This window comes from Bombus vancouverensis, chromosome 16 (genome assembly GCF_051014615.1).
Source record: "Bombus vancouverensis nearcticus chromosome 16, iyBomVanc1_principal, whole genome shotgun sequence".
Lineage (NCBI taxonomy): Eukaryota > Metazoa > Arthropoda > Insecta > Hymenoptera > Apidae > Bombus > Bombus vancouverensis.
In genome coordinates this window covers 7238549-7258889 of record NC_134926.1, presented here as the reverse complement: position 1 = coordinate 7258889, position 20341 = coordinate 7238549, and the positions used below count along the sequence as shown (strand labels likewise).

Below are 20341 nucleotides of genomic sequence, written 5' to 3'. Positions count from 1 at the left end.
TGCGTATTTATTTATTCGCTGTAGAAACACGGAGACTAGCAGCGTTCAAGGTCAAGGTGACATCACGCAAATAAAGGGATAGAAGGCGACAGAGTTGGATTTTTACCATCCACGGGGCTGTACTCATAATCGGTACATTTTTGGGTAGAGTGTGAAGTGTATGTATCCACTGCGCACAGATCATAGACATCAGAAGTATAGACCGCGGATGCCGTGTTGAGAAAATGGGCTTCGTTAAAAAAGAGATAGAGAAATAAATAACGCGTCTCTCTTTCCTTTTCTATGGGCGGAGCATAGTATCTGTTAGAAAGAGACAGTGATACCACGTTAGATATGTCTATCTCTTTTTTAACGAGGACCATGCTCTTCATTTGACACCCGCGGTCTATATTTTTCATGTCTATGGCAGGGATGAACGTCATGAAGAATGACATTTAAAATTTGCAGTTAAAGATCAAACGATAACAGAACAGAGAAGTCTCACGGACTCGCGGTGTGACAGTTCCCATTACATGGAGTATTGAACGAGGGACGAAATACATTATGAACATGGACAACGTGGACCACCATTTGCTTCACCAGTTTAGTTGTCTAGGCACCACCGACAGAGATGATCTGGTGAAGCAGCTGCAGAAGCTGCTGGCTGGCAGCCAGCTCAACGAAACTACTGCTGAGTTCTTTTTGGATATGAATAATTGGTGAGATACTCTCCCACTTGTAATCGTTCTACATTGGTCAAGTTTAGTCCACCGACCTAACCCTACCGTCGCCATGTTTACTTGTTGTATTGCCTTATCCATCCTTGCTTATTTATGCATTTATATCACTGACAACTCACACTCGCATAACATTTGCAATTTCTTCAGTTATTGTTCATGTATTACATAAATTGTTGTTCAATGGAGTAACTGCTACATTAGAATATCAACTTATTCTTTAAAACTATAATTGTGAAAGACAAATATGGTGACTATTGTATAGACATTTGTTGATGAAACATAAACAAATACGTAAATGTATATGTACGTGCAAATAATCTACATAAAATTTTAGGAATCTCCAAGCGGCAATTTGTAGCTACTTTGACTTTGAGTCTCCAGTTCAACATAATTTTCCTTGTATGATGCTGATAAGCGATAGCACTATTGGCGAAGGAGAATCAATACCACCACTTACTAATTTTCGAAAATCATGGCATATACAAAACAGTGGTAGAGAAGCGTGGCCTGATGGAGTTTGCTTACAGTATATAGGAGGAGTGCAAATGGGTGAATGTACAAAAATACCAGTCCCATCTCTAGGCCCAGGAGAAATAACAGAGGTGAGCGTGGATCTTCAAAGTCCTCCACATTGTGGTACATTTCAAAGTAAATGGAGGATGATGGTAAAATCTACAGAAATCTTGTTTGGAGGTAAAATCATTTACCTTCTTGTTGTTACTAATCTGTGATATTATCTTTTAGTAATAATCTCTTTTTTCAAATTTAGATATTATTTGGATAACTATTACAGTAAGTGAAAGTGGCACTCTGGCCATTACTCAACAACTGCATCAATTAAGTACTTCATCGTCTAATGATACAAGGATGTGCTAGCCCCTAATATCCAGAGAATTTTCTTAATTTTCTTCACATTTTTTAAACGCTTTCGATTATTTTTTAAATCAACCAAATTAAATATGACATGTTCGTTTAAAATATCACTTTAAAGATACTGGAAACGTTTTTATTTCCTTCTACAATCACGCGAGAAAGTAATATTTTCAATGGATAATTATATATATGATTTAAGATAGTACTGGACCTAGACTCTGTATAGAAGTAAAATTTTGTTAAATTGTGAAAGTTGCTTACACAAGGCCTTTTACCGTCCATGCTTGTCAGTTACATCCTTTTGAAAAATCTTCTTTTACTTGATTGTTTCTGTGATGCAAAGTGTAGCGAAATGATTATGGTTTATACTTGTTAGAGCTGTAACAGACATGTATGGACCACTTTTGAAAATAATACTGATAGAAATTGATATAAATATAAATAACTAGAAAAAATATATATATACAAAAAATATATATATATTTTTTTGCGTGTATATGTATGTATAATTATTAAGATACGAGTTTATTAAAGATATGAACGAAAACTTTTTATTAGAAAATAAAGTATAGATATGGTTGAAATATAATAATGCTATATGAATATATATTCATTTACCAATTTAATATCAATCGAACATGTATTTTCTTAATGACCGAATCTTACTTCTAGATAAAAACGTGTACATAAGCTTGTGTCAGTACTCTGTGTTCAATTTTGTTTTTAAACAGCCATTGGCATAGATAACTTTGTGTGTGGGTTGTATCCGATAAGTTCGATATCATCTGCTGTAAAATCTTCTATGTTTTCAACGTTCCTAACGATTTTTAAATATGGGAATGGTTTTGGCACACGTTTTATTTGTTCCTCGAGTGCGGATATGTGATTGAGGTATACGTGACAGTCACCCATTGTATGTACAAATTCACCTGGCTAAAAATAAACAAAGAGATACAAGTTTCTGTTAAAAAATTTTGCCAATTTTCCTTTCTTGTAAATTTACCTTTAAATTTGAAATGTGTGCCAGCATATAAGTTAACAAAGAATAAGATGCGATATTAAATGGTACGCCAAGACCCATGTCAGCGCTTCTTTGATAAAGTTGACATGATAACTCTCCATTGTTCACATAAAATTGTACAAGACAATGACAGGGAGGTAGAGCCATTTTTGAAATGTCGCCTGGGTTCCATGCTGACATTATAATTCGCCTATCATTGGGAGAATGTTGTATCTTATCTATGATCTGTTTTAACTGATCTATCCCTGTATAAACAAACCTTTCAGTGTACTTGTAGATAATTAAATTTGTACAATTAAACATAGGAATATTCGATTATTGTCTTACCTTGTCCACTATAATCTGTATCCATATTTTGGTACCTTGCACCATAGTGTCTCCATTGAAATCCATAAACAGGTCCTAAATCTCCTTCTTCCCTATCTGTGAAGCCACAAGAGTCTAGGAACTCACGTGAACTGTTTGCATCCCATATGTGGACATCCTTTTGACTTAATTCTTTGGCATTTGTCGATCCTCTAATAAACCATAACAACTCCTCCACTACACCCCTCCAAAATACTCGCTTTGTAGTTAGCAATGGGAATACATCTATGGTAATGATATCTTGTTATTGTAATTAAATATATAAGATATTAAACTTCTATTAAAGTATGAAAAATACTTACTGTCTCGTAAATTAAATCGCATCTGTGTCCCAAAAATGGACAATGTGCCTACACCTGTACGATCATCTTTCCTCGTCCCTTCTTTTATAATTTTCTTTATTAAATTTAAATATTGATATTCTTCGTGTTCTTCCCCGTTCTGAGTACATTTTTGAATTTCATTCGTTTCATTCGTTATTCTATATTTATTCATAATTCAAGAAAATAAAAGATTTATAATACTATAATAACTAATGTTAATGATTTCGTCGTATAACATGGAGTAAATTTTGGCGGTATTATGTAGCTATAGTAATAAAAATTTTTAATTTAAAAGCTTTTTAAATACGTTAAAATTTGTTAATAATGAATTTTATTAAAAGCACAAAATTATTAATATTAATTAAAATTATAATATATTTCTTATTTTCATCAATAATTTACGAGAACTTTATATAGACCTGATAGGCGGGAAAATTAATTATATACTTGTACGATTGTTACATCGATGAATGAATTTAATTTGTAAATTTGTACATTTAACATAAGTTTAAAATGATAATAAAATGTATTATGCTAGCATGTTTTAATTTTTCATCATTACTAAATACTATTACGATATTAATATTTATTATAAAAACTAATTCTAATTACATGTGAAATTATTATATCGATAAATATAAACGAACTTAATATAAATTTAGAATAATTATAAAATATTGTATATCATACTAAGATGTTTTAACTTCTCGTTATTATTAGATATTATTATGTCATTAATATTCATTACAAAATATTTATACTTTTAATACATCTTACACAATTTCTCATACTACGTTGTATATATATAGAGAACATGTTTATTCTGACAAGAATTCTATTATATGATAAATTGTTATCACAACTGATAGAAAACAAAATTAAAAACAAATGTTCTTTGTTTGCCCGATCTATCGGAAGAGACCAATGATTTTTGTTCTGTACTATATATAGTGCATAAAATATAGTATATTAATATTGGAAGGTTAATTATTATTGATCACAAAGATCATATTTTATTAGATCGTTTAACAGATCAAAATGGTGTTGGGCAATGTAAATTCTTCCGTGTTGAAAATCATCGAACCATATAGAAAATGGGTTATAGAAAATCCACAATTGTTATCTGAGATTGAAAATACGGTCCATTGCTTACCTTACTTCACGGCTGGTTAGAAAAATTCGTTACTTTTATTCTTCAAATACGATGACTTTTCTCCTCGATTTTTATTCAGTAAACATTTTTTTTTAGGTCATTTTAATAATTCCGCCTTTTGGTCGGAGTTATTATACTCAGCTTCGAATTTGATAGTATTTTTCAATGATTTGTTAATGTGCAGCGGAAAATGTGTTCATTTACAGTTTCCTCAGTTCGAATCAAAAATTAAAATTTGGTTGACTGTGGTAGAATACACGGAGGCTCTTTTTGAGATCACTGCAAAAAAATTATGTGGCCAAACTGGAAGATGGTTCATGATCACTATGGTCCAAATATTTAAGTAAGTAGCATAATATTTCTGAAGTTTAGATTACACGTTCCTCTCAATTATTAATATTTATAAATGAATCCTTCATAGGACTGTGTTAAGACTTCTACTGATTCATCTGTATAAGGAACGTATAATAAAAAGCCCTCCAATACAGCCAATAAACAGAGAAAAGCTAAGCAACTCACATGATGAAAAATTATACGAAGGATTCAGATTGAAACGGTCTGGCACTATTGTTAGGAGTATAAGAAATATCAAGCATTCACACATGCGTACTTGGGAACCATTGTCTTCTAATATTGACAATAATGATAACTTAAATAGATCTTCAGTATCAGAAAAAGATTTAATATTAGCTGAGGTAGAAATGTATTCAAATTCAACTAAGTATAATAGCTCCAGAAAATACTTATTCATTAATATTTCTTATTTCATTTTTAGACTCTTTATATTTTGAAACCACTTTTTCATTTGGCATGTATATCTTTTACTGGAGAAAAACGTTGGCCACCATGGTTGTTATCATTTGCTATTGATTTACTCAGGTAAAAGATAAAATTTAGTACCAAACTTATCAAATAACTACATAAAAAGGGTTGAATTATATAATGATATAAAAACTCAATGTTATTTTACAGTTTAAATATAGCTAGTAAAAGGACAAAAAATATATCATTTAGCAAAGAAGAAGAGAAAGAATTCTTCAGGCGAAGACTTGCTCTGCTCCTTTACATATTAAAGTCTCCATTTTATGATAAGTATAGCTGCATTAGAATATATGCGACTCTAACTGCACTTTCCAATAGAGTACCTTTAGCAAAATTTTTAACAGAGCCAATAAAAAAGTACTTGCCACATTGGCAAAATACATATTTTTACATGTGGTCAAGTTAGTTTATGGAGTTATTAAATGTTTAAGAGAGTTATTGATACACCTTATTTTTGGGGGAATAGGGATTATAGAAGGAATAAGGATAATTTCAAATTTAAAAAAAGAATATTTTTAGCATAAATTTGAAATGACTGATTTTTGTCATAAATTATATAACTGTTGACAAATTTTTATTTATTATAAGTAAGGATAAATTAGCTCTACAATTTACTGAAGCACTTAACAATTCATAGATATATTATTAATATATTTTACATTTGATAGAAAAATTAGAAATATTGTTTTAACTCTATAGCAAAATTGAAAGCCACCATTCCATTTTTGCAAATGCTGTGTTTTAATCAAAATTAGATTGAATACTTTTATAGTATTTGTAGATATATTCTGTTTAAATATGCGTGAGTACAATATTTTTGTAATTCGTTTCCAAACACACAAGTAAAAATATGTAAATGTACACGTTTATTATTTTTTATAAATAGTAAGATCTAAATACAGATTTCTTAACGAATACGGGATCTCCAATGTGTAAATATAGAAAATTGAAATTTTTTATGTTATAGAACGAAACATATGTAGAACGAAACATATGTAGAACGAAACATATAGCTGTATATATAAGATGAAAACAAATGTAAACAGGATGAATGAATATATAAACGATTAAAAGAGATATTTCTTTAAAAATATATATATATTTCCCTGCCCAATATATTTTATGGATTCCCTTATATTAAAATCACTAAATGTTAATATACCATAAAATGCATGGTAGTAATTTGCAAATATATTACACATTCAAATACAATATAGCAAGAAAATACAAATATGGCCTTTGGAGTTAAATGACGAGTTGCATAAAAAGTTACTTATTCACACATTTGGAGTAATGAATTTATAGTTACATCTTTCTTTCCATTATTTGCATCATAAACTGATTTAATTACCTCTTTATCCACATTCGGGAACATCTCTGAAATCTATAAGTTATTACATTATTACAAAAGTTGTTTTATTGCGGAAAAAAGTGAAGCTATTATCTTCTTACATTACCTGTTTTAATATAACTTCAGCATCTGGCATAGAACTGGGAATAATAGGCGGCACTGCAGCTGTAGGAGGTGCTGTGTAGACATTTACTGGTGCATACTGTGTCATGCCAAGCATTGTTGAAGAAGGAACCATCATAATTGGAGGTGCACTCATGTATGGATGACACTTAGTCTATCAAAATGGATAAATTATTAAATACAGGTATTAACTTATTAGTAGTAGATTAAATATATTTTCTGTCATATTACTAATAACTTTTACCGTATAACTAAAAACTAAATTTATCATTCCTTCTTGATTGTCTCCTTGCTTTCCACTAAGCATGTACCAATCTTCGTGCATCTCCCCTTTCTGGAGGACCTTTGATGGAATATCTATGTGACCCCATGCAATTAATTCATCCATTACAAACGAACATTCATCATAAACTTCTACATATATTTGTGAGACTCCTGGTGGCAAGTAACTGAATAATAAAAAGATAAAAGAAAGTAATGGATGGAATAAGTATATAAATTTGATTTATAATAAATTTATTATACAAATTACATACCATTGAATAACTTTGTTCCAGTGTGGATTTTTTGCTCCGTTTGAACATGTGTGTGTTTCATATACAGCATGGCCTACTCTTAATCTCACATAAGGATCCATTCTTGTCATCCCATAGTTTTTTACAAGCTTAGCCTATAGGAAGTATCTTTTTGAAATTACGATTAAAATATTCTTACAAAACATACACTACTACTTTTTAAAACTGAATTAACTCCTACATGTCTACTAAAATCATAGAATTACCTGAACAATTGTAATACTAAGTCTACCGACATGGGGTTCATGCATTGTTGGCATGTTCTGCATTTGCAGCTGGTGAAGAGCAAGTGCAGCCTGCTGATCTGCAGCTTCTTGCTGTTGTTGAGCATTGCGCTCTTCCAATCTAAGAAATCCTTGCGGGAGTGGACCTAGAAAAGCCTGGAACATTATTATTATTATTATTATTTCAAATCAATATTTATTTATTCATATATATTGTAAATTTTGCTGGAGGTATGACAAATTCCACTGAATAATTACATCTCATTAATTGGCAACGTTATGTTAATGCAACATTTTATTTGCAGTTTCTTTTCAATCAATTTGCATTACTAATTCTATCATTTAATATAGAATTCGAAGAATTTTTTAAATGTATAATAGTATAATAAACTAATATTGTTTAACAAATCGGCGAATGAGTCATCAAAAAATGAATATTTATGAACTTAACTGTTAATTAATAATAATTAACGAAATGAATCTTTAATTTTAAAATACTATACGATTTGCATTTTAATTTAATTGAATATTAAAAATGAATTGACGTGATGGTATCAGTACTTGATTTCAAAAAGAATTGCAACGTTTGTTGTAAAAGTTACATTATTTACCCGTCTTTTCCACTCTTCGTACAAATCTGATCGCCTTTCGGTTTCCCTAACAGTTATCCGAAGGTTTACTGAATTCATAATTTTTCCTTAATATTCTTAATATAATAGTATAATCGACTTCGATATAAGTGAAACCTGTCAAACTACACGTATTTTTTTTGCATCAGAATAATCATAACACACATCTGTCACGCTGATGTCACGACATCTTAAGAGAATCTTTCAAACACTCGAATTACGTGTACATTTCAAACGCGAATGATATTACAGAAATTCCAATTCCAAACGAAAATCTAGAAGATACGTGAGCTAATAATACAAATGATTCTTATAAAAATATATTTTCCAGCACTAATTAAAAATCTTGAAATAAAATTAAAATATTGTTGTAAGATATAAATCAATTATAAGTAAATATGTATATGTAATGCAATTAATATTAGATTACAATATATAGTAAAATAATAGACTGCATATTTTTATGTACTTATAGAGAAAAAATATAAGAAAGAATATAAAATATCCAAAGTGTAGTGCTTCCTATAATACTTTGTAAATAAAATAATCTTCTACTGAGATTTTATTATTTCAATTATCGTTTTAAATATGTATATGAATTTGCATAAAAATCCGTAATTTAATAATGTGATTAAGTTTGTAAATGGAACTGAAGATTTGTTAAAACAGATACACGCGAATAAAGGGCAAAAGTCATATTGCAAAATTTCAAAAATTTTTATTCGTCTTAATAATAATATTTGAATAAGTTGCATTTTTCGCGTTTGAAATAATTTTCTGTGGGTTTTTACGTCGCTACTTTTTCAGTTAAGATTTTTTTGTTCACGATAATAAATTATAATCGCTTGGTTTGGAGCACGGTCGTACGGCCGTGATTTGGAGCATTCTTGACAGGTTCACTGGCGTGACGTACGTTTCTCTGTTGCTAGGATCCTCCCGAAAAGTTCTCCTCTAAATAGGTTGTGTATCGGTGGTTTCCCCTAATTTCGGATTCTGTTGCGATTTTTTTCATCGTGTTCTAGTCATTTGAACGGTCCGTTTGTGGTGGTGGTGGTGGATTGTTCGTTCCGAATTAATCTGAAGAGGTCGGGGAGGAAGCGCGACTAATTTCCTACCATATTTTCAACAGAGCTCGAATTTTTTACGAACCATGTCACATCAGACAGGGATCAAAGGTACTCATTATTACATTGTAATATTGATTCCACATAACAATCTCGTAGAAAGTTCTACAATATAGGCCATTAACCTCAAAACATCTTTACAACAATAATGACAAATTAATGGTTTGGTTATTTCAGCGAACGATGCCCTTAAGAAATTGTTTGCTAAATGTCGAGATGGAAAAATACGAGTCTTGAAAGTTTCCATTGAGAATGGTAAGTTTGCCTCTTGCCCTCAGTGAGTGTGAATTTAATACAAGTTTCATGAATAAAAGTGTATCTTTGTTTCATAGAGGAACTAACACCTGCTGCTTCTTCAAAACCAGTGAACAAGTGGCAAGATGATTATGATAAGATGATCAAACCGTTGATCATTGAGAATCAACCTGCATATATTCTTTATCGATTAGATACTAAGTCTTCTGACTCTGGTCATGACTGGTTATTTATCTCTTGGTCACCTGATACTGCACCAGTTAGGCAAAAGATGTTATATGCGTCGACAAAAGCAACTTTGAAACAAGAATTTGGAACTGCGTCTATAAAGGAAGAATTGCATGGTACGGTGCCAGAGGATATAACATTAGAAGGTTATCACAAATACAAAAGGAATAATGCTGCACCGGCACCATTAACCACTGCAGAAGAAGAGTTAGCAGAACTTAAAAAAAACACAGTTACTACAGATTATAGTGTAGAAACAAGGCATCAAACATTGAGTGGTGTTGCCTTCCCTGTTACGGATGAGGCAAAACAAGCGATCATGGAGCTTGGTAAAGGTATACATGAATATGTTCAATTAAAAATCGACTTAGAAGAGGAGAAGATACATTTAGTTATGGCTTGTGAAGTTTCACTGGATAAACTACCAACAAAAGTCCCATCTGATTCTGCTAGATATCATCTTTATAATTTTAAGCACACGCACGAAGGAGATTACATGGAATGTATAGGTATGTTCTAAAAATAAAAATGTTAGTCTTTCAATCAATAATGTACCTCTATGTTGCAGTTTTTATATATAGCATGCCAGGATACAGTTGCAGTATTAAGGAAAGGATGTTATATTCATCGTGTAAAGCTCCGCTATTAGAACTTATTCAATCACTTGGAGTGACTATAACGAAAAAAGTAAGTAAATAAATAAAAGTTCTTCATGTAAACCATATTTTCTAATTTATTTTGTTTCTATTGGTTTGTTTTTGCATGAATGTCTTAACAGGATCATTTAAAACTGGTAAATCATATTAGGATCTATACGCTTTTTGAAAGATAAAAATATTCAATTGTATGTTGTGCATTTTTTATACCAGTGAGAAATGTATTTCATATTTAATTAAAAAAAGATAGTTCTTATAGCGTGCATCGATATTAACGAATATTTTACCCTTTTAGTCGCATTGTGTAGTATTTCTTGCTTTCAAATTTCATTTCTCTTCATGTGAATCTTAATGTTGAAATTAAATTATTTCTTTTTTTCTTTTTTTATTTTCGTAAAAATTTGATAAATCCTAGTTGGAAGTAAATAGTGGTGAGGAATTGGCAGACATGTTGGAAGATCCTCCAACTATAAAAGAAACAGCTGCAATAACTCCTGCAACTCCATCAACGCCCTATGCTCCTCCTCAATCTATATCCGAGAAAAAGTCAAAACAGAAGAGATCTTGTATCTTGAGTTAACCGAATCTACGTTCTTTGTCTGTCATTTTTAAATGTTTCTTAAATGTTATAAAATATTTCAGATGTTTTACACATTTAATATCTTCCTTCGTAAATTCTGAATTTGTGATAATACGATATTAATTGATCGAATATGTTATGTAGTGTAAGATGGTGTAATCGGTTTTGAATAACTTCGACATTAGCACAGTATAGTTATGCAGTTATTATGGAGTGATTTAAATGAGAAAATGTTTAATGCGCATCTTTACAGAGATAAATCTTTTATTAATTAGCAATATATTTATTGATATTTAGTAATAATTGGTCAAAGTGATATGTATATCTATGTAGCAATTCAGAGTAGACCAAACAATGTATTTTTCTAAATTTTAAAGAGCAAAATTGTCATGTTAAGATCTTTACAAAATATCTTTTTGATAACTATGAGAAACTCGCAATGCATAGAATTCCCATGAGATGTAGTTCTTGTTGATCCAGTACCATAATGTAATGGATAATTGTTTATTCGTGCAGAAAATACTGTATGAAAAAGAACAAGAAAAGCAGAAAGATCATGAAGTGAGAATTAGTTGCTTGACATTGAAAGTGAAGCCTTCTATTGGATTTTGCATTTTTTTAATTGCGTTCCAATGTCTAATAAAAAATCTTATGAAGATATTTTTTTCTCTATATAGTTCCTTTAATTTACATCTTTTATAGTTTATATAATTCTTATGCTACTTTTAATGTTTATTGTGTCAGATGTGAAAAATAAACCCAGTGAGTTAACTGTGTGAATTAGTTCCTAGTCCAATGAAAAGTGATATATTGTATTTTTAAGTATTCATTTTTCATATATTAGTAATTTTATTAAGTGAAACTCGAAGGCTTGACTTTCAAATTCATTCGAACACTCATATAGGAATTAGTGATAAATAGAGGTAGAGTGTTTCAAACAAATATCTGTGGTAAAACCTGCATACCTTATGTGATTATTAGAGAGTTAGGGAAAATTCCATGTGCTCCAGTTAGCTAATGCCACTCACCTAACTTCTCTGTGAAATATAAATAAGAAGATAAATGGATAAGTGATAAACGTGCAAATTACCACATTAATTTGTGGATATATTTTCTTTGCACATGATTATCATTTTTGAACACAAGCTAGTGATAATACTATTTACTTTATATACATATTAAATTATATATGTATATATATATTTATATACATTATATTATATATGTATGTATGTGTATATATATATATATATATATATATATAAATATATATATATATATTATCATGTTCTATACTATTGTAAATTATACAAAACATTAGATTCCACAAATATATATATAAAGACTGAACTTGGTATGTCCCATTAGTTGTACAATCGGAAAAATTGTGCAGTGTTTGAATTTATATAGATAAAAATATTTGAACATTCATATACACGTATGTACGCACTTACCCATACACCCACACCCACACCCACACACATTCTATATACTTTACGGTTATTTTTTAACTTTTTATTACTTTCATTTTTAATAAAAGATGTAAGGTATAATAAGATATGTTTTAAATAAGAAAATTCATATATCATATTCTTATACGCTTCAATTTAATAATTTAAACTAATTAGAGAACAGCGCATAATGAATTGTGATAAGTTACTGTTATCTCTTTTAAAGTATTTTTAGATTTCTTCTAAAACATTCCTAATACGAAATGTATAGCAAATGGGACTATAATCTAGTAGCCAGCAAACAAGATATTCGAGAGGCATTCTATTTTTTGTGATCTGTATTTTTTTAACTCTCGTAGCTTTTTATAAACTTTTTAAAAATTTTCGTCCAAGAAATAAATAAAAAACTTATTGAAAGAGTTTGGCCTAATTTAACAAGTTTTATAATAATAAAAAAGTGTGTCAAATTCTTGGCATTTATTCAAATCCATTGAAAAATTTTTGTTAGTTTTCATTTGCTACCAAGTATATATTATTATACATACATTTACATTGATATGAAAGTTAAGCTTGAAGCATGAGATTTTTTACAAGAATTGGAAGTTCTTGAATATAATATACTCATAATTTATTAGTATTTCATTCCTTTATAGTTGTGTAAAAGCTTTTTCAGCTTAAATTCCTTATCGATGTTTTCCTATTTTTACATGTTGACGAACAAATAGAATTTGGCACACATTTCTATGTCTAGTTGCAAAAAAAAGGAAAGTTTTTCGCGAAGTGCTCAAAAACTTGTTAATGAATAATGTGTTCTATATTTAAACATAACGCACACTGTAGCCTGGGAATATTTCAATTTATAATATATTGTACCAGGCCTATTCTGTAAGTTTTTAGTATAATTCCGTTTCCAACCTGTTAGTACATAATTGTAGGTTCATTATGATCAAACAAATTGTGTATCTTGCCAATACTAAACACGCTAGAAATAATAAAGCATTATGCAATTTAATCTTACACTTTGTTGTGTTTTAATTTGCCAATAAGGTAATGTGTAACACTTCTTTATTTATCATGATTTATCTGCACAGAATTTAATAGGTTTCTAAGGAGCGAACGTGAATCAGTCGTTGGATGGGTATGTAATTATGATTAAGATTTTAAGATATGTTTAAGACATTCAGCTTACAGAATAGGCCTATCAAGTTAGAGTTTTATTTTTCATTTTTCATGTATTTTTTTCTCACAAAGTAAATGATGTTTCTAGTTTGTAATGCAATGTAATAATTCCCTTTAAAATATGTTGATTATATAGCTTGAAATAGATGATGGAAGAGAACTAACTGAAGAATTTTTACAAGAGGAATTACATCCAAAAATCAGTTTACATCAGCCAAAATTTGCGAAACCTAAGGGTCCACCAGGCAGAGGGGCAAAACGCTTAACCAAGGTTCAAGATTTAGGAACTTCGGAACAAGAGATTTAAAAAAATGTTTTTCAAATTTGTTGAGTTGAACTAAGAAGATATATAATATGCTCATCACATATACAGATAAATATATATTGTGTTCTCTTGTGTTAAAAGATGAAAGTTTTTTGTTTTATCTAGCTTTTTTCCTCATTAAGGAGGATTATTTGTTTTATAATTTAAGAACCATTTATATGCAGATACTTCAAATCTTAAAAAGAAGTTTCAAATATTAGGCCTATTCTGTAACTACGATTTTAAACTTGTATTTATACTACATTCATTTATAATTTAATGCACAGAGTATTATTAGGATGTAAATAAGGATTGTTCTTAATGACAATTGATTATATTACAGAATGATTTTTATTTATCATTCATCTTAAATATTATGGATAAGACCAGAATGATTTGAATATGTTCTATACATGTTTTGTATTTATCAAATATAAATATTATTACATAATATTTCATGTAATAATTACATAAATTAATAGATATATGTTAATAAGATATATACATTCGTTATTAAATTTTTATCTTTTAAATTCTTACTCTTTCTTCTCCTTATTAAGTGCTTCATTCGCTTCTTGATTCTTAATATACATCATTTGCAGTTCTGATAATTCGTTTGCATTCATGGACTTTGCATGTTCTTTTATTTTACTAAAAAATGGAAATTTATCTTTGGTATTCAAATTTGGAATGGAAAATTTTTAAGTTCAATTAATATAGCAAACATACTCTCGTCTTATGTTCATTAATTTGCTTCCAGCTTCATAAGCGTTCTCCATTTCAGATCCAGTTATCCATAAAAGGAATTTTGTGACAGAGCCATATAAGGTACCCAATATTGTACCTATTATAGTTCCTGAAATTAATCCCTTTATACCCATATTCATTTTGAATATGAAACCAGTTATAGCACCACTAAACGTGGAATTTATTATATCAAATTTGTATCCCCTATATACATAGAAGAATGAAGACATGCTCCTGATAAAGAATATTAGATTAATTTATATTTGTACAATATTATAATAGAAATTAGTTGCAAGACTTACGAGAATAAGAAACAAAACAGTCCAATTTTCATGGCAAATGGAAAACCTGCTTTAAACGTAACAATTTCAATTCTTCTTTGCAGATTCTTTTTATATTCAAACTTGTTTTCATATAATGTAGCTTGATTCTCATGTTTGAATGTTTGTGGCACGTCTTTTAATTTATATAATGCCCCCAAGACAAATCCTGTTGCACTCCCTGCACATGTTGCATTCAAGACTGATTGTACCTCTTTGGTTGGATACCCTTTTCTGTGCAAAGTAAATATTGTAATAATGTGTTAAATAAATGGATGAATATAAATTAAATGATTACTCTTACTCGTCATAAAAGTAACATCTGTATTTGCCTAAAAATCCTTTTACTTTGGATGTATCTATCCACCTATCATTGGAAGTGTTGTCGGACGAAGAAGCAAATGGGAAAAACGCAGTGCAGATTAATCTTCTATCTATTACTGTACGTAGCATGTTTCTTCTATATTTATCGCTTTCAGGTCATGTATTATTTAACATACATTCAATAAGCACTGATAACATGAAATACTATAAACTTATATATTCATAGTTTATTGGCAACAAAATTAATATTATTACAAACTAGATTTCAAATTCAATTATTTTATTATACAATAATTACTTTATAACGAAAGTGAGGTTAAGGATTCAATTTGTTAACACTTAGCCAACTTCGCGCGCCAGAGCGAGCTACACGCTTCTCACTGTACTGGACAACCCAACCTATAAGCTGTGCACCGTACATTTTTTCAAGTAACGAGGACTAATATTCACTACTTGAAAAACAAAGAACTCTAAAAATTATTTAAGTGGTCAATTATATTTTGAAATAATGATTTTGTTTAACGATTTCACATATCGTTTATACAAAACATCAAATTAAAAGTATATATTAAAAGTACAAAAAAATATAGGTAAAATTAAAAACATTAAAGATGACTAAAAATAAATAACACGACTTGAATGTGAAATTAAAAATTCGATATTGTTGATAATTCGGTATTGTTCGATTATAACTTTATTTAGTCATAACTGATAGTATAACTTTTTAATTAATTTTAACACCATCAAATTGGTGTATTTTATTATATACCGTACTTCATAAAAGCAGAAAAAGTATCGCAATTAATTGGGAACAATTCCAGGTAAACAATAACTGATAATAACAATAAAAAAAGAAGAAAACGCCTTACTAAAGGCAAAAAGGGGGATCTCCTCGTTTGGTTGACTAAGATCGATTATATAAATATCGAGAATTGTACGAATATAAAAATGGCAATATATGTATGACTCGAGAATCGAAATTATAAGAATCGATATATTAGTATTGCGTTTGAATTTCTCAATGTGAATTACGTGTACCTCGTTAACGTAATGTTTCCGTGTTTTATTCAGATTTATCCCGTGTTTATTCGTTTTCGTTACTTTCTACGTATCCTGAAAGCCATTAGGCATCAAAGTTATATATTTTCAACCGCCATATTCACAAATTATGTCGATCTTTAACAGACTTCGCTCCTCTTCCGTAAGTACTACATGAGAAACAAAAAATCGTAATTTCTATCGTAATTTCTAAAAAAATAATTAAAAAAATTTAGTTAAATTTCCGTGTGAACAAATACAATGAATGGTTTATTTAAAAAAATGAAGGTTTATGTTTATTAACTTAACCTTGAAATGATACTTTGGGGTCTTTTATAATTTCAACAGGATACTGGTTTTGATTACCGTATTGCAAAATAATTGCAAAAGAAGGGTTCTTTAACTTTTTTGAATATTTGAATATTCGAATTTTATAGTTTGCATTTTAGGTATGTAAAGTATATTTAGTGAATTGGAATCCTATCTAAGAGAAGACACTATTTCTTTTAATAATCTTCTTAGATTGAAATTAATGATAAAAGCCCCATTAAGGAGAAAACATTATAATAGAAGAAACAAATTTTAAATATGTATTATATATTGATATTAATCAACACGTTTCACGCATAATTCATCACTATAATTATATCTAATTAGAAATAGTTATAGTTATTTTATATAGTTACAAAAAATAGCTTAAATATTACTATAAATTAATGGTTTAAATATTCTAAATTAATGTCACTATATAATTACAGACTAATGCTATGCACAAAATAGGTAGAATTATAAATGCATAAATTGTATTTAAAGTTATAAATATGCAATTGTCAATTCTTTAACCTATATCGGGTAAACTTAAAATGGATATGAGGATTTCATTTTATGAACTTCATTTTAGATCATACTGAACTTATGACTTCATTTTATAACATTTAATAGTTTTTAACGAAAAGAATATAAAAATGTATCAATTTTAAGACGTCCTGTAAAAGAGATTCGTATCATGACGATGACTTTGTCTACTAAGTCAATATGGCGTCCAACCGTGCAATATGATTTTTATATGCGTGTAACTTTGAAAGTCATTATTTTCACGCTTTAGTACCAATATTTTTGGATTTTACTTCTTAGAACTATCATATGTTATAATAAAAATTTTGTATATATCAAGAAAAAGTTCGACCAAAATTTACTTCCAACCTATTCGAATTAATCTCGTGAACGACATCTAAACCTAAAAGAAACGAACAGGTGCATCGTATATGCGCCGGCGTACGATGCTGTTCTGACGTAACAATATTACGTCAGAGCATGGCCTGTGATACGCAAGAGGGATAGTACGCGTGGGTGTGCTGGAAAAGATGAAGGAGGCGTGGAGGGAGAGCTGTGGAGGGGGTAGAACGTCAATAGGAGAATCCTTCATGCGCGTGGTGGGGGAACCAAAAGAAGGTGAGGGTGAACGTAGGGATGGGCGCTAGGGGTGGAACCAGGGCCGTACATTGGAGTAATATTGTAATTGTATTGTAAATATAATATGCATAATGTACATAATTTTTGTACAAAAATACAACATATAGATGAATAATTCAAATCTTTTTGTTTTATAAATATAATTTATTTGTAAAACATAGTTTGTAAAATCACATTATTATATCATTCACAATTAAAATATTTCTTCTATATTATAGAACGATATAGAGTATTTTTAAGTGGACCTTTAAGAGGCAATTATTTACATCTTCTCTTCGTTTTATTAAAATCATTTACCGAGCATTAACATCATTTATTTCATTCCTTCATCGAGTGAGTCAAATTTTCATTTAATAATTTTACTTAACTTTTCAAATACATTGGTATAAATTGTACCGTGAGATTAACTTGGATGGGCGATACTCCTCGTTTTACTTGCCGTTCTTGATTAGTTGTTTTTACGAGGCCGTGAATTTTTATCGGGCAACATTTGGGATTCTCAGTTTTCTTAGAGTCGCCCCCCCCTTGGTTTCTTTACGGCACTGTTGGGATCGTCACGCTTGGAGTGAAAGTTGGCACAGGACGGACAGGTTACGTTTCGCCTCGCACAGTTTTCTCAGTACTCGACTTGGAAGCCTCCGGGACCGAATAATTCAATGCATTTACTATAATTATCACGTCGAGATCTATCGATCGAACGATGTCTCGCTTTCACGTTCTACGTTCCAAACGTTTATGGGTCTTTCTCTATGAAAGTCTACAGAGAATTCAAGTCTACTGAAAATTATTAATCGAGTCTAATATTAATTCTTCGTCTGACCATTCTCGAAAACAACATTTTTTCGAAAACTTAAAGGCAATTGAATGGAGTTTAATTTCTCGTGTAATTTACTCAAAAAACGAATTCTCTCAAATACTTGACGAGACGAACATGTTCCTTCGTTCATTGACTCAAAGTCTCTAAGTAAAAAATGTTGTTTTTGAATAAAGAAAAATTCAATAAGGTTTCTGCATGTCTTTATTTATTTAAATTTAATTTCTAACATTCTAATAAATTTTGTAGCGAGGCAAGGTTACATATTCTTGGTCTTTCAGTTCTATATTCTGAGATATCACAATTCATCGAACTTCATCTGGACCACAGTGTAGATACCTTTTGCAAAGCCCCGTAGCAATATCAGTTAGCTTCAGTCACTAGTCTTATAGGCTCACAGATCAAAACAAGTTTTGTCCATTTAACCAGGGCCAGGAAGGCAGACACGGTCTCTAGATAGACGTATCTAGATAGCACGTCTGCGTACACTATTGAGCCGGGGGTGCTCTTGAAGCCACGATGCGGCAGGGGTGGCTTGCTCGACGGGGATAAGCTGCCGCTTTTCTGGGGATGCCACAGACACGTACTGTTTTTTGGGTTCCATACCACTATTGTATTATTTGTATTTTAAATAGTTAGTTAGAAATTACTTAGCCAGCAATTTATTGTTGGGTCCAAGCTAGTCAATGTGAGTGATATTAAGGAATTTTAGGGAGTTCGTTTTTTGCATCTGGAAATTTGGAGATTTTTGGGTACAGAAATTGAAGAATTAGAAATTCAGAAATACCTAGGCCTGGAAGTTGGAGATTTGAAAATCTGCAGATTAGAAAATTGGAAATTAGAATTTCTCGAGTCTGGCAAATGGAAATTTGAAAATTTCCAAGTCTGAAAATCGGAAACTTCAACGTTGTCCGGTTTGAAAATTATGAAAAATTAGACATTTCCAGCTCTGGAGATTGGAAACTTGAAAATTTCCAAGTTTAGAAATTGGAAGCGTGAAAATCCTGAAATATGGAAATTGGACATTTTTCCAAGTCAAAAATCCCAAAATAATCGATCTTTAGATCACCGTAGAATTCTTCTATGCTATTGACAAAGGGGTTGAGGAACTTGATCGATCTCTTTGTTTCAAATTTTCCATCTTAATTATCTGAATTTTCTATCGATGATCTGGCAAGCTCAATTCTTCGAATTTAATTACTTCAATGCAGTCGCTCTATCTCGAACAACATCGAAGAGCCACCGTGTGAATATTTCAACAGTTTAAGTTTAAAGGGATTGTGAAAGTTTGGTCAATCGATAATCGTCGGGGGAGCGGGTGAATTTTGGGCCAGGATAAAATTCCTAGTCTAAGGGAGGATCGTCTGCAAATGCTGACAATCACAACGTTCAGCTATTTTAAAAATAAATTGCACCATGGTACCGGTTTAGTTATGCAAATATCGGGTCGTTTACAGGTTCCTATTTAGAAGAGGTTCCTCGGACTGGATGGTCGTTTACAGCAACTGGTGGATCTGACCGCTGGAATTATCTCTTTGAAAAGGGACTTCTCCGAGACGACTTTAGTAATTAATTAATTCCGAGGAGGTACCACGTTGCATACGAGATATTAAACTACTCCCTTTGTATAGTAATAGCTGCTATAATAATAGGCAATTATATGGGTACT

At 30.5% G+C, this 20341-nt stretch overlaps 7 protein-coding genes across 14 annotated transcripts in view; 4 read left to right on the top strand and 3 right to left on the bottom strand.

Annotated features, from left to right (window-relative positions):
* Positions 1-370: 370 nt before the first annotated feature.
* Positions 371-4590, bottom strand: Ts (Thymidylate synthase). Of its 4 annotated transcripts, none has more exons than XM_033342281.2 (5): positions 4456-4590; positions 3282-3460; positions 2941-3204; positions 2596-2858; positions 371-2525 (listed from the first exon to the last, which is right to left on the bottom strand). In XM_033342281.2, the coding sequence occupies exons 2-5, from the start codon at positions 3301-3303 to the stop codon at positions 2316-2318; spliced, it is 759 nt and encodes a 252-aa protein (XP_033198172.1). In that variant the 5' UTR covers positions 3304-3460; positions 4456-4590; the 3' UTR covers positions 371-2315. The 4 variants fall into 4 exon arrangements, with proteins under 4 accessions (XP_033198172.1, XP_076481851.1, XP_076481849.1 ...); XM_076625736.1 differs by having other exon boundaries at positions 3282-3420; positions 4456-4557; XM_076625734.1 differs by lacking the exon at positions 4456-4590 and adding an exon at positions 4080-4106 and having other exon boundaries at positions 3282-3420.
* On the top strand, positions 544-2913 carry LOC117161069 (protein ILRUN). The gene is made up of 3 exons (XM_033342283.2): positions 544-698; positions 1054-1412; positions 1489-2913. Exons 1-3 carry the CDS (start codon positions 544-546, stop codon positions 1593-1595), a joined length of 621 nt encoding a protein of 206 aa, XP_033198174.1. The 3' UTR covers positions 1596-2913.
* On the top strand, positions 4234-6354 carry Pex16 (peroxisomal biogenesis factor 16). Its single transcript, XM_033342278.2, has 5 exons — positions 4234-4470; positions 4552-4798; positions 4877-5150; positions 5231-5334; positions 5428-6354. The coding sequence occupies exons 1-5, from the start codon at positions 4341-4343 to the stop codon at positions 5681-5683; spliced, it is 1011 nt and encodes a 336-aa protein (XP_033198169.1). The 5' UTR covers positions 4234-4340; the 3' UTR covers positions 5684-6354.
* A 96-nt stretch (positions 6355-6450) lies between these two features.
* LOC117161068 (toll-interacting protein) lies at positions 6451-8364 on the bottom strand. Its single transcript, XM_033342282.2, has 6 exons — positions 8162-8364; positions 7533-7706; positions 7288-7421; positions 6996-7200; positions 6735-6905; positions 6451-6661 (listed from the first exon to the last, which is right to left on the bottom strand). The coding sequence occupies exons 1-6, from the start codon at positions 8237-8239 to the stop codon at positions 6551-6553; spliced, it is 873 nt and encodes a 290-aa protein (XP_033198173.1). The 5' UTR covers positions 8240-8364; the 3' UTR covers positions 6451-6550.
* twf (twinfilin actin binding protein) lies at positions 6809-14474 on the top strand. 5 transcript variants are annotated; one of them, XM_033329780.2, is made up of 6 exons: positions 6813-6935; positions 9202-9354; positions 9481-9558; positions 9636-10295; positions 10355-10473; positions 13789-14474. In XM_033329780.2, the coding sequence occupies exons 2-6, from the start codon at positions 9330-9332 to the stop codon at positions 13957-13959; spliced, it is 1053 nt and encodes a 350-aa protein (XP_033185671.2). In that variant the 5' UTR covers positions 6813-6935; positions 9202-9329; the 3' UTR covers positions 13960-14474. The 5 variants fall into 5 exon arrangements, with proteins under 5 accessions (XP_076481848.1, XP_033185671.2, XP_033185672.2 ...); XM_076625733.1 differs by lacking the exon at positions 9202-9354 and having other exon boundaries at positions 6809-6935; XM_033329781.2 differs by lacking the exons at positions 6813-6935; positions 13789-14474 and adding an exon at positions 10858-13490 and having other exon boundaries at positions 8920-9354.
* Positions 14362-15906, bottom strand: 140up (RPII140-upstream gene protein). The gene is made up of 5 exons (XM_076625737.1): positions 15646-15906; positions 15328-15535; positions 15006-15257; positions 14686-14937; positions 14362-14607 (listed from the first exon to the last, which is right to left on the bottom strand). The coding sequence occupies exons 2-5, from the start codon at positions 15474-15476 to the stop codon at positions 14493-14495; spliced, it is 768 nt and encodes a 255-aa protein (XP_076481852.1). The 5' UTR covers positions 15477-15535; positions 15646-15906; the 3' UTR covers positions 14362-14492.
* Positions 15907-16352: 446 nt separating this feature from the next.
* LOC117154627 (solute carrier family 7 member 14) overlaps positions 16353-20341 on the top strand; it is a 70411-nt gene continuing 66422 nt past the window's right edge. The window contains exon 1 of the mRNA XM_033329775.2: positions 16353-16548. The gene's annotated coding sequence lies outside the window, so the exon portion shown is untranslated. The remainder of the gene's footprint in view (positions 16549-20341) is intronic.